At 41.9% G+C, this 13,201-nt stretch overlaps 1 protein-coding gene across 1 annotated transcript in view; it reads left to right on the top strand.

Annotated features, from left to right (window-relative positions):
• Window positions 1-556: 556 nt before the first annotated feature.
• Window positions 557-13,201, top strand: part of Egfl6 (EGF like domain multiple 6) — a 67,442-nt gene continuing 54,797 nt past the window's right edge. The window contains exon 1 of the mRNA XM_055613357.1: window positions 557-624. Coding sequence (XP_055469332.1) covers window positions 557-624 — 68 coding nt within the window. The remainder of the gene's footprint in view (window positions 625-13,201) is intronic.

The following is a 13,201-nucleotide window of genomic DNA, read 5'->3' as shown; positions in this document are numbered from 1 at the left end:
CTAACATCCCATGATTGCCTTGTGTGGAAAAAAAAAAAAAACAATTTAGATGGCCGTCAAAACTCCATTGAAATAAGATTGCAGTGTGCTTATGAATTTGCATCTGTGACTTCTCAATTCTCAATCTCTGGAGTGCAGCAGTGCACACAGTTTGTCCCAAGACGAAAACTGCTTGGCCATCGGAGGTGCCCCTGAGCAGCCTATAATGAATTGAAGCTGGGGGTGGGAGGGCGTGGAGGAGTTAAGGGTGAAAGAAGAGCACGGAGGCCTCCTAGTTCGTCCAGGAGGCGGGTCCCAGGCAGATGTGTTCAGCCGCCACGCCCTCTCTGGTGCGGTGCACTCGGCTCTTCACCCGGGCTTCCCAAACCACTAGCAACTCCAAAACTTCTCCAGCTCTCCTGCCCGGCTGTTCCCTCTGCGCTGCCTGCCGCCGTCGGCGCGCAAAAACAGAAGTCGGTGACCAGGGAAGCAGAGAAGAGGCGGTGGTCCCTCTGTGTCCCAGGTCCTGAGGGGCTCAGGACAAGAAACGAGAGCCCCCCTCCCGCCACGCGCCAATATGCAGCCGCCCTGGGGCTTGGTGCTCCCTCTGCTGCTCCTGTGGGTGGCAAGTGGAGTAGGAACCAGGTGAGTGTTTGCATTGACCACGGTTCTCCCTGGGGGGGGGGGGGGCTGAACCCTCCTTTTGGAGCCCTTTGTCACTGACTGGCATATGTAAGGGGGTACCTAGGTGTTGGGGTTGAGGTGTCTGTGCGCCTTGGGATGAATTTCACCAGGATACGGACCCGGACCCGAGTGGTCACTGACTTTCTTCCCTGCATCCACTGGGCAAGGCTTGGCCTCCGGTGGTCTGTGGATACTGAGTCCCACCTGGCTGAGTTTGTCAGGCACATGGAGGGGGAGGGAAGCTGGACACACAGACAGTGGGTGCATTTGGGCTTGGTGTTCTGCAGCCTAGCCCGGTACAGGCAGACTTGTGGGTATCTAGCGCGACCTGAGTTTAGTTTCTTCCACTGTCCCTAAAGGACGCTCACTGGTTACCAATCGTTAGTTTTGCTATGGAAAGAATGAAGAAAAACAGGAAGATGCAGAATGCGCATTTACGCATTTACTGTTGGGCACTGCAGCAGCTCATTGCTTGCCTCCAGTTCTGGATGCCTTTGGATTGGGGGTGATGAGCTAAAAAGTGCGCGTTGGTAAAATGACAGTTGAACGCATTCGTGGTTTTGCAATTCTATTCATGGGCTGTTCTGGGCTCTGAAACATTTCCCTGCACATAGTAAACACATACAGGTACAGTGTGTCTTGTAAACCAAGCACTTTCAAATCATTAACCCACCAGAAGTCCCTAACCTCTGTGTATTCAAGCGATTACCATCTCTGCTTTGAAGAGGTGAAAAATGAGCTCTAGTAATTTGCCCAAAGAGACAAAGCCAGTAAGTGACAGAGCAGGAACAACCCCAATCAAAGTAGCTCAGCATCCTCGATACTGCAGTAGGGCATCCTTTTCAGGAAGACTCCCTAGAATTGGCTGCCCCTCACTCTTCTCTACCTGATGCCTTGCTTCTTCCTTGCACTTTGACATAGGGTTTCTGTGCTGCAGAATTAAGAACCTACAGGGTAAGTTCATCATTTGTTGGGGTGGCAAACTCTCCTGTGTTCTGTAGGATGTTAACCAGTATCTCTGGCCCATGTAAGATGCCAGTAACAGCTTAGACACCACCACGGACCTGCAGCTAGGTTAGGACAGCTTATGGAAAAAAAAAAACAAAAACAAACAAACAAACAAACAAAAAAACAACCTCCAGGTATTTCTCAAAGTCTCCTGGGGCACAGGCTCCTTCTCAGCTGAGTGATGTTTTTCAGTGCTGATTCTAGGGAGAGGAGGAGGGGGCGGGCGGAAGAGAAATCCTTGGTTTGGCTCCAGCTCCTTAAAGGAGAGCCTGACTTTGTTTAACTTACAAAAGAAAAAAAATCTTTCATCAGGGTCTGCCATGGTATTAAGGGATTTCGAAGTTCAAACAGAACCACCCTCAAACCAAGTTCTTCGAATGTACGGTTGCAAGTTTCAATTTCCTTCCCTTGATAAAAATGTAAGCAGATGCAATTTGCCCCAGTCACATTTCCCTTGAATGCTGGAGAGTCATGTTTTGTTAAAAAGTCCACTTAAGAAAGACCAAGAGTTACGTGGAGATGAGATTAGCAGTTCTTTTGCAGCAAGCAAACCGATCTCCACAAGATCCACTTTCAAAGTGCCACGAAATTAAATTAAAAGCAGAAGAAGCCTCCTGAAGAAGGTTCCTTCCAGAAACATATAAATATATCTGAAGAATCTGTGTGAAGATTCTGCAGTACTGCACTTTAAAAGATGTGAAGTGTGACTGTTTTGTAGTGTCAGGTTTGTTGGCTGGTGTGTTGGTGACCTGCTCTATATGCTTGGAAATGTCAAGTGGTCAGCATTTTGGTAACTGCCACAGGTACATTTTTAATTAGCTCCAGACACCGCCAGGGGTGAGGCTCATTTACAGAGAAGGCAAGGCACACTTAAAAAAAAAAAAAAAAAAACAGTGTGGCTATGGGCTAGTTATTTTCAAATGTTTCACTGAAATTTATAGAAAAGAAACCTATAGCTGGTACATACAGATTTTTCTAATAAAAAGCATAAAAGGGCGGCTGGGTGGTGGTGGTAGTGCACACCTTTAATCCTAGCACTCCGGATGCAGAAGCAGGTGGATTTCCATGGGTTCGAAGCCAGCCTTGTCAGCAAAGTGAGTTCCAGGACAGCTAGGACTTGTAACACAGAGAAATCTTGGCTTGTGAAACCAAAAAAGAAAGAAAGAAAGAAAGAAAGAAAGAAAGAAAGAAAGAAAGAAAGAAAGAAAGAAAGAAAGAAAGAAAGAGGAAAAGAAAGGAAAGAAAGGACACAATAAAGGAGGTGAGGATGTAAGCAGGTCAGTTGGGAGAGTGCCTGCTTAGCATGCATGAGGTCCTGGGTTCGAACCAGGTGTTCGAATAAACTAGAATAAACCAGGTGTTTTGATGCATGGCTGTAGTTCCAGCACTGGGAGAGGCAGTAAATGCAAGAATATCAAGCATTCATAGTCATTCTTAGCTAAGTAATGAGTTTGAGAACCTGTCTCAAAAATAATAAGATAAAGAAGTACCGATTCTTTTTCTTAGAACACTATCATGATTTTGTGACCCAGAAAACTATATACCTCTTAAATGGTGCTTAGTATATAGGTGACAATGACCACTGATCTAATAAGTAATTTATTAGCTGTGTAGTAACCTTCTTATACTCATCAGAATTTGGTTTTCCTTGCACTTTTTTTTAATACCCTTTGAGTATTGCACCTATTTATATTCCCTGGACCCACTGTATCATCAACAGCCAATATAGTGGTGACCGTGTGCCTGAAATATGGCCCTTCCAAGGTGAGAAGTGGTATAAATGAAAAATATTCATTGGAATCTCAGGGTTTAATATGGAGGAAAAAAGAACAGAAAGTCGCTCAGTAATTCATTTTTCTTGATTACATGTTGAGATGGTAACAGTGTAGATACAGTGCACTGGATAAAATATGCTATTGAAGTTAGTTTCACTCATTTATTTCTCCTTTTTTCAAACTACCAAAAAATCAGACGTGCTCCATGTAGCTATCATATTTCCAGTAGGCAATGCTGGTCTAAATGATCTGCTTAGAACTCTAGTTTCAACACTCCAGTCCTGACACCGGGGCCTTTGTGCTTTGAGGATATAAGAGAAATATATTACTAACTTTCCTATTCTTGGAAGTAAACTTGAAGTGAATGTCTACTTGGAGTATATTTCTGTTATATATCTTTTCTCTATTTAATTCAAGTAAAAAGTAATGTGTGAGAGAGGAAGGGATATCTGGGTTCACACCAATGGGGCTGCTTCCTGCTAAGCACAGCTACATGAAGAGTTGAAACTTCTTGGAGCCCTAGTAGGGAAGTGTCACCAAAAGAACTAACCCACAAACTTCAGTGTTTTAAACATACCATCTTATAGTTCTGGAAGTCAGAAGTCCACAATGAGTCAATGGAGCTAAAATTAGGGTATTGATCAGTGGTTTAGTAGCTCCTTAAGGAGAATCTGATCCTTGTTCTTTGAGCTTACAGAGGTTATTTTCAGCTTATGGAAATAATTACCATCTCTCCCCCCTTGCCTTCTCTCTTCTTTGTCTTCTTCCCATTATAAAAATAAAAATAAAAAACCTTGTTATTACAGGAAGCCCACATGGATTATCCAGGAAAATCTCAAAATGCTTTGATCACCCTGCATCCTGATCTACAGACTTGTGTAGGACCATTGTTTGGTTCATCATCCCAATATTATCACCCTCTTCTCTTAGAAGCAATCTCAGTGCAGAAAAATTGGGAGCTACCCCTTGGAAGCTCCAGGAGGGAAAGAGGAAAAGTACAGTAGAAAGGGATACAATAAAAAGAGGAAGGACAGTGACAAAAATAAGTGACCATTATCAATTAATCCTGTGTAGGGGAAGTTGGATATGAGCCTCAGAGCAGTACTTCCAAAGGCAAGTGAGCAAAGGTTATACTCCATTCAAATGAATGAGGGAGTTGGGTAAAAGGTTCCTATATCTTCTGCTTCCCATATCCACAGGGAGAAAAAAAAAAACCGGCTCCTGCCAACAGAAAATGTTCTTGAGTGTCAAGAAATGAAGCTGGAGAGCACTAAGATGGCTCAGTGAGTAAAGACACTTGATGTGCAAGCCTATGGACCTGAGTTCAATCCCCAGAGCCCACAAGAAATGTGGAAGGAGAGAAATGGTTCCACAGAGTTGTCCTCTGACTTCTACACCCACACCATAATACAGGTGCCTATACACACATAACCCACATCAGACATATATGCAATAACAATAAGTTCAAAATTCAAGAACAGTATATGAAGCTGTCTGTGTACTGTGATGTACCCATTTGTCCCTGGGCTGGTGAGAGAGGAAAGCCCTTAGAATCACGTTCCCCTGATAACAACTTCTAGAAGGCAAACCTTCCTGGAGACTGTGGAAACAGAGCAGAAATGTATTCTAAGGTGATGTGGGGTTTATGGTAACAAAAGTTTTAAAAAGATCTGTGATCAACTTGCTCAGAATCTCACAGTAAACAAGTGATGGCTCTCAAGTTCATGGTGTATCCCATAAAGAGTTAAATCTTTCTTTCTCCCATGTACAGAATCTTGTCCAAAGGGATGAGTAGTATTGATTAGTTCTGCCAGATAATTTAACAGATCCCAGCACATCGGTTTCAAAAATGTTTAAGGGCTAGGGACATGGCTTGGTGGGTAAAGTGCTTACTGTGCAAATATTAGGGCCTGAGTTCCCTCCCTAGCATAGATATATAAAGCTGTGTACCCAGCTCTTTTTGTAATCCCATATCTGAGATGGAAAGACCTATGAGACTTGCTGGCCTGCCAACCTAGCTGAATCAGTGAGTTTCAAGTTTAGTGAGAGACTCTGTCTCTTGTAAAATTGTAATAGGGTGGAGTGTAATTGAAGAAGACATCTGCCATCGACTTCTGGCCTCCACACATGTAAAACATGTATACACACATATATATACCACACAGAGAGAGAGTAACTATTTTTAAATCTCCAGATTTTAACTCTGAAGACAAATTCTAGAAGGAGTTAAAATTAATTCCGTGCACTTCAGCAATATTAACTGAACACTGGCATGCTCAAACATTCTCCTGAATGCCACAGATACATATCTATCTACTGCCCTGACTAAAGCACTTGGTTGGGCCAGAAAAAAAAAAGTCTTTCTTTGTCATCTGAAAAGACCAAAGAAGTCTTAAAAAGAAAAAAAGACCATGGAAAAGGTATGAAAAGACAAATAATGTTTACTTGTGCATAAACAATAAATTGATGATTTCAGAGGAACAAATATGTACATATTACACCATTTACTTATACTGTGAATATATAGTATACGAAACTATATTTATGAATATATGTGTATACATATATGCTTTAAAACAATTAATGAAAAGAGAGACTGTAATTTGAAAGAGAGCAAGTAGTAGGTATATGGGAGGATTGAGAAGGGGGCGGGGTTAGAGAGGAAGAAATGATATAATTATATTTTAATCTCAAAAATAAAAGAAGACATTAAAAATAAATTTCTAGGGTTGAGGATGTAGCTCAGTTGGTAAAGTACTTGCCTAACATGCACAAAACCCTGGGTTCGAGTTCCAGCACCATATGAACAGGACGTAATATTGCAAACCTATAATCCTAGCACTCAGGAGGTGAAAGACAAGATAATCAGAAGTTCAAGGTCATCCTCAAAAGCAAGTTTAAGGCCAGCCTGGTATTCAAAAGACCTTGTGGCAGCTTGGTCTTCATGTTGGTCCCCTAGCAGGGGCCAACAGGTCCTGTCTCCGACATGAACTCTGTTACCTGATTTTGGATCACTTTCCTCTACCTGGGTTGCTTTGTCTGGCCTCAGCAGAAAATGTTGCGCTTAGTCCTGATATGACTTGATGTGCCAGATGGTACAGGAGGGAGGCTCCCTTCTTCTGAAAAGAAGGGGAGGGAGCAAGAGGGAAGAGGGTGAGAGGGTGCAACCAGGAAGATAGGAAGGAGGTGGTGTGGTCAGGATGTAAAATGAATAAATAAATTTTAAAAAGAAGAAAGGAAAGAAGGAAAAAACATTCCACAGAAAATAGATGAGAGAGAAATTAACTCTAAAAGAGCCAGGGAAAACTGAAGACAGGCAATGGCATTTGAACTGTTCTTAGGGATAAATGTGAGTCCATCAACTATAAAATGTAGTAGAAAGCAAGGCAGCTGGTGCTTAATTGATAGTTGTTTTGCATAGGAATAAGAGAATAAATGGATAGATATGTACTTGTTTTTTTTTTTTTTAAAAAAAAAAACAATATAGAAAACAACACCAGGTACAGAATGTAGACTGGTCATTACAAACCCACAGTACCTGCCAAGAATCAAAGGGAGGCTGAAGCCATGCTGCAAAGAAGCTGGGACACCAAGATAAAGGACTTAGACTTCATTCCAAGAGTAACAGAAAATAAAGCAGGTCATTGCAGGCTCTGCTATCATTAAATCTAATCCAGTCATGACTAATTCATGCACAAAATCATGGCAAAACTACTTCAGATTATCATTACAGTAACGAGCCATAGTTTAATCTGAAGCTTTTTTTTTTCAAGACAGTGTTTCTCTGTGTGGCCTTGTCCTGCACTTGCTTGATAGACCAGGCTGGCATCCAACTCAGAGAAATCCACCTATCTCTTCCCTGAGTACTGGGATTGCAGGCATGCTCCACCACCTTGCCCAACTAATCTGAAACATTTTTCCCCTTTCCTAATGTATGCAACATCAGCGTACTCATAAATCCCTGGCATCATGGGCTTGATAAGTGTGTGACTAGAACTCAATACACCAAAATCAGAAAATACCTTTGCAAATATTATCAGCTTGCTCTTCAGTATTCATTTTGCTTAGTTCCTGGCTGTATCTCCTTACTATCTATTACTGAACTACAGAATGCTCAAAACTTCTTATTAAAACAACTTTTTTTTCCCCTCTCACATAGTGTCTGTAAATGAGGAAATCTAAGCAGCTTAGCTGTCTGGGTATTGGGGCTTGTTTTTTATGAACTTTATTTTATAGGGAAAAATTTCAGGTTCACATCCAAAAGGCAGGCTTGTAACAAGTTTATAGTCAAATTTTGGCCAGTGCCACTGTCAGCTGTATGCTTGACATTGGCTAGAGGATCTGCTTCCAAGATGGCACACTTTCACGGTTGTCACCAGGAGGCCTCATATCCTTTCCATGTGGACACTCCTCCATTACAGTAGCTTGACTGTCCTCACAGTGTGTCAGCTGACTCCCCCAGAGTTTCTGATACAATGGAAGGGACTAGGAAAGAGCCACAGTGTCTTGGGAGTCCTCATCTGGGAAGTTACCCTCCATCACTCCAATGGTACACTGTTTATTAGAAGCCAGCCATGACAGCAGGGAAAGCAAGATCATCTTTTCTGACACTGAGGAGTATCAAAGACTTTGCAGGCACAATTGATAACCTCCTCCCCAAACATTCTAATTTGTCTTCTCCCACACTGCTTACTCATCAGCCTTCTTTTCCAGCCTGCCTGATAAGCGAAGCAAAGTTCTGGATTTCCTGACCCACACACTGCCTGGGTAACTGTTCCATTTCTAGTGTTTTTCAATGCCATCTGTGTGTACCTGACTTTAAAATGTGACTTTAGAACCAACGAGATGGCTCAATGAGTAAGGGTACTTGGTGCCAAGCCTAACAACCTGAGTTCGATCCCCAGGACCAGCATGGTGGTCTCTTGCTCATAAACTTCTATGTATCTGGAGAGTGGAATGTTTTGGGGCAATCTGAAATTTCACTCTGTCTCTTAGGGATGAGTGAGAATTCAGGACTAGGGATATGCCTGACTGGGTAAAGTGGTTAAACGCAAGAAGACCTGTTTAATCTCCAGAACTCCTATTTTTTAAAAGCTAGACTTAGTATTGCATGCTTGTAATCCTAGTGCAAGGAAGGCAGAGACAGGTGGAGTCCTGGGCTTTACCAGCCAGCTAGCTAGTAATTGGAAAACTCCAGGCCAATGGCATACCCTGTATCATACAAATAAAGATAGATAGATCCTGAGTAATGACACCTAAGATTATCCTCTAGCCTCCATGTGCACACACAAACATAGCCACACATGTAAACATAAAGATGGGTGAGAACTCAAAATTAATTTAACCAGTTAAATACAATGAATGACCTTACCATACTGGGTAAATGATTTAAAAAAAAAAAAAAAGTAACAAAAATACTCTCATGCGGGCTAGAGAGATGGCCCAGAAGTTAATTACATGTACTGCTTTTACCGAGAACCCCAGTTTGGACCCTAGCACCCACACTGTAAAGTTCACAGTTGCCTGTCACTCCAGCTACAGGGAATCCAACACCTTCTTCTGTCCTCTACACATAGTACATTCATGTGTATATATTCAAGGAGACACACGCAGACACATCATTAAAAAGAAATAAATATGGGAAAAATACTCCATTGTTTGCCCTGGTTATCCTTATTTAGAAGAAAAAAATTATTTATTTATAAGACAATATTTAAATATTTAAACAGCAGCAAAAGCAATTTAACTTCTCAGTTTGTCTTGGAGAGTTTTCTGAAGTTTCCTGGAAACTGATCAGCAAGCATACTAAAGATCCTGGCAACTTCTATTTTTGTAGAAAATAAAGAATCCTGTTTCTAAATTGCCTTCAGCTGTGGAGCCAGCAATTTTCTGAATAATTTGATCAATGTAGACAGCAAGCCGTATAATGCATTAAAGAAATTCTGGGCAAGTGAACATTTAGCTCAAAACTTTCTCTGCTTGGGGCATGTTCTCCACCAAGACTTGATCACATATGTTGATGTTCCCCTGCCTTAAGACTAGATTCCCTGGGTCTCTTGGATCTTATATCTGCTAAACAATGTTTAGGAATAGAGAGAAACAGAGAAGTAAAACTAAGGAGAAGGAGAGGGATGGGAAGGGGCAGCATGCCCACCCAGGTTTCCTAAGGTAGGAACATATGAAGTCACAGATATTTGGACATTTTAAATGTCCACAGAAGTGGCAATTTTCTGGGTAAAATGCTTTTTATACAAGTATCAGGGCCTGAGTCCAGAGCCCATGAGGGCCTAAGCTCAGAGCCCATGAGGGCCTTAGCTCAGAACCCATGAGAACCTGAGTTCAGACCCCTGGCACCCACATACAAAAAGCTGGGCATATTTCCCCTTCTGGGTGCTCCTTGTTAGAGAAAATGTGTAAATCTCAATCGGAGGAGGAAATAAAATAGACCGAGGTTGTGGTGGAAAAGTGAAAACAAGGACCATCAAAGCCAATCAACCAAGGCCCAGAGGGGCCTGTGGAGTCTGACACACCAACCAAGAACAATGCATGGTCTGGACCTAGGTCCTCTACTTATAAATACCCAATGGGCAACTTAGGCTTCATGTGGGCCTAATAGTCAGGAGAGTGGAGTATATCTGTGACATGGACTATGTTACCCTCTTTTGATCACTTCTCACTAATAGGACTGCTCTACCAGGCCACAGGGAAGGAAGATGAACTCAGTCCTCATGTGAATAGATACTTTGGGGTGTCTGTAGAGAGGGTGCTCTCCTATTCTGGGGAAATAGGAGGCGGGAAGATGTAGAAGGGTGGGTGGGACTTGGAAGAGAGGAGGGAGGGGCCTATGACAGCGATGTAAATAGAATTAATAAAAAAAAAAAGCTGGGCATAGTGGCACATGCCTACAACCCTAGTGCTGGGAGCAGGGTGGAGAAAGTAGGTGGCTCGCTGAGGCTCATTTTCCAAGCAGTTTAGCCAAAACAGGGAACACAAGTTCAGCGAGAGACCATGTCTCAAAAACAATAACGCAGAAAAACAAGTGAGGAGTCAAACTCTGGCTTCAACAGGTACCTGCACAGATAAGTATGCATGCGTGTGCACACACGCATGCACACACACACACACACACACACACACACACACAGAGAGAGAGAGAGAGAGAGAGAGAGAGAGAGAGAGAGAGACCTGCAATACACATAGGCATTTGGTATTCAGTAAAAAAATTATTGAATTAGAATGGGCGTGCATTTAAAGCAAAGGGTAAGGAAGAGAGGATGCTAGGAAAAACATTCAAGTCATTTGATAATACTAACTTGGAATACCATTTGATACCAGGGAGAAGTAAGTTGAAGGTTTTGGGGGGGCAGTTATTTGTTTATTTGTTTGTTTCTGAGAACTCTGAATTTCCTTTTTCCAAACTATGCACTGCGCTATCATCAAGCGTGTAATGCCTGCTTGTCCTATATTCCTTCCTTCCCCCAGACCATATTGTTTCCACTTAAATATAAATAGCTGAATAATTACTTTTCTCTTTCTGTAATTTTAAATAGCTGCACATGTACATTTTCAAAACTGGCAACACAGAACACAAAACTGGATTCTTGGTGTAATAAATCAGTTTACTCTGACATCTACATAAATCAGCAAGTTAATTATTAGCAATCCAATCTGCTAATGCTATTCCCTCTTTAAAAGAATTTTTTCCCATTTCCATGGCCAGATGTACAATATAATGATTAAACCAGTAAAATCCTAGTTATGACTGGCCCTTTGAAGTGTACTCTCCAAACTTGGTGAATACACGGACCTCACACTTACTAATTACAAGGCATGTTGCTAGTTTATTGACTCACATTCCTCTCATGGTTTTTATGTTCTCTGATGGCTTTTCCTAGTGTACTCACTCAGAACATCGGGTCTCCTTTAGGACACGTGCAGAGGACATGTTGCTATTATTCATGGAGCAGCCACAGGCCAAACTGTTGTGCTTTGATTTGTGTGACTGTCTGAATACCAGGGTCTATTATGCAGTTATCAATCATGAGTTGATTCTTAAACAACTGTCATTTGTAAGCTTTGCATGTGTGTGTACATAGTACGTGGACTGCGGGGGCACATGGCTGGGTATGAGTGTGGGTGCATCTATTGAGGCAGAGTTTCTTGCTGAACTTGCTAAGCTAGAATTTGCCAAATCTAGCTAGTCTGGCGAGTGGGCTTGCCCTGGGAATGCTCTCTCTCCCTTCCAGGGGCTAGGATTCCAGGCAGCCACCATTCCCACCTGTCTTTCTACTTAGGCTCTAGGGATGCAAACCTCTGGTCTTCAGACATTGTTATCTACTGAGCCATATCGCCAGCTCCTTGTCTGCATTTTTAAATAAATGTAAATAGAAGTAGATTTTTTATATTTATTTATTTTTATCTTCTGTATGAGCATTTTGTCTGAAGGTATGTGTGTGCACCAACTGCGTTCCCAGTACCTGCAGCTGTCAGAAAAGGCCATCAGATCCTCTGGAACTGGAATTACAGTTAGTGTGCCAGGCCATGTGGTGGCAGGGGAACTGAACCTGGGTCCTCTGCAGGAGCAGAAAGTGATCTTAACCACTGAACCATCTCTCCAACTCTAAATTTTTTTTTTCTGTTTTTGAAAGTGTCTCACTGCCTAGCCCAGGCTGTCCTGGAACATGCTATATAGCCCAGGCTATCTTCAAACTCAATGCTCACACTGCTTCAGCTTCCAGAGATGCCAGCCATGAGACACTGTGCCCAGGTGTGTCTATGGTTGCAATCTTCCAACAGAGCTGCACTACTAACCTGCATTTGTGATGGGGAAAGTACCTTTTATAGTGGGAAAGAAATCTTGATTTTTTTTTCACAAGATTTTGATAGCCAAGTGTAAGCCATTAGCACTTTGGAGCACTTCGTGAGTGACAATTAATCATCAAAATGATGATATGGGAGAAATTAATATACCTCAGATTTCTTGAGTTCCCCATTGTACCTGAAGTCAAGCATGTGAAAACAATAAAGCTTGAGAAACACTTTTTTTTTTTTCTGGAGGGCTTTAAAAATGTGCAAGCAGCATGTGAATTGCATCTTCTGGTAACTTTTTTTATACTTATTAACCCCAGGCAACATTATTTCCAATCCAAACTAATTGACTTTGATTTATACAGAGAAGAGAGGTTTGGCCACCTGTACCAGAGACCCTGTGCTGGTTTCTAATTGGGTGTTTTAAATATAACACATTTAAACAAATTTCTATCTGTTTTGTTTTACATCATATCTAATCATTGCAGAAAATGGCTGGAGCTCATTGAAATGTAATGAGAGACAGAATGGAAGCAGATCTGAAGAGGAGAGGAGGTTGGGAGGAGCTCAGAGGAATAGCAGGAAGAGAAACTATAATCAGGATATAGTGTATATAAAAAAAGAATCTATTTTCTCTTGTTTGGTGGGTTTTGTTTGGTTTGTTTGGTTTGGTGTTATTTGATTTTCGAGATACGTTTCTCTGTGTAGCCTCAGGTGTCCTAGACTCACTTTGTAGACCAGGCCGGTCTTGAACTCACAGAGATCTGCTTGTCTCTGCCTCAGGAGTGCTGGGCTTGCCCAGCTGAAAAGAATCTGTTTTCAATAAAAACAAAATATGGGGAAAATAAATTACAAATAAAAGAATTTAGGTCAATCAAATGTAGCATAGTTTATTTAACCAAGGATCTATCAACACACAGAACTTAAGAGAGGTTCACAGAACTGTC

This window comes from Psammomys obesus, unplaced genomic scaffold (genome assembly GCF_907164565.1).
Source record: "Psammomys obesus unplaced genomic scaffold, mPsaObe1.curated_primary_1811, whole genome shotgun sequence".
Taxonomy (NCBI): Eukaryota; Metazoa; Chordata; class Mammalia; order Rodentia; family Muridae; genus Psammomys; species Psammomys obesus.
This window is presented reverse-complemented; position numbering and strand designations above follow the sequence as displayed.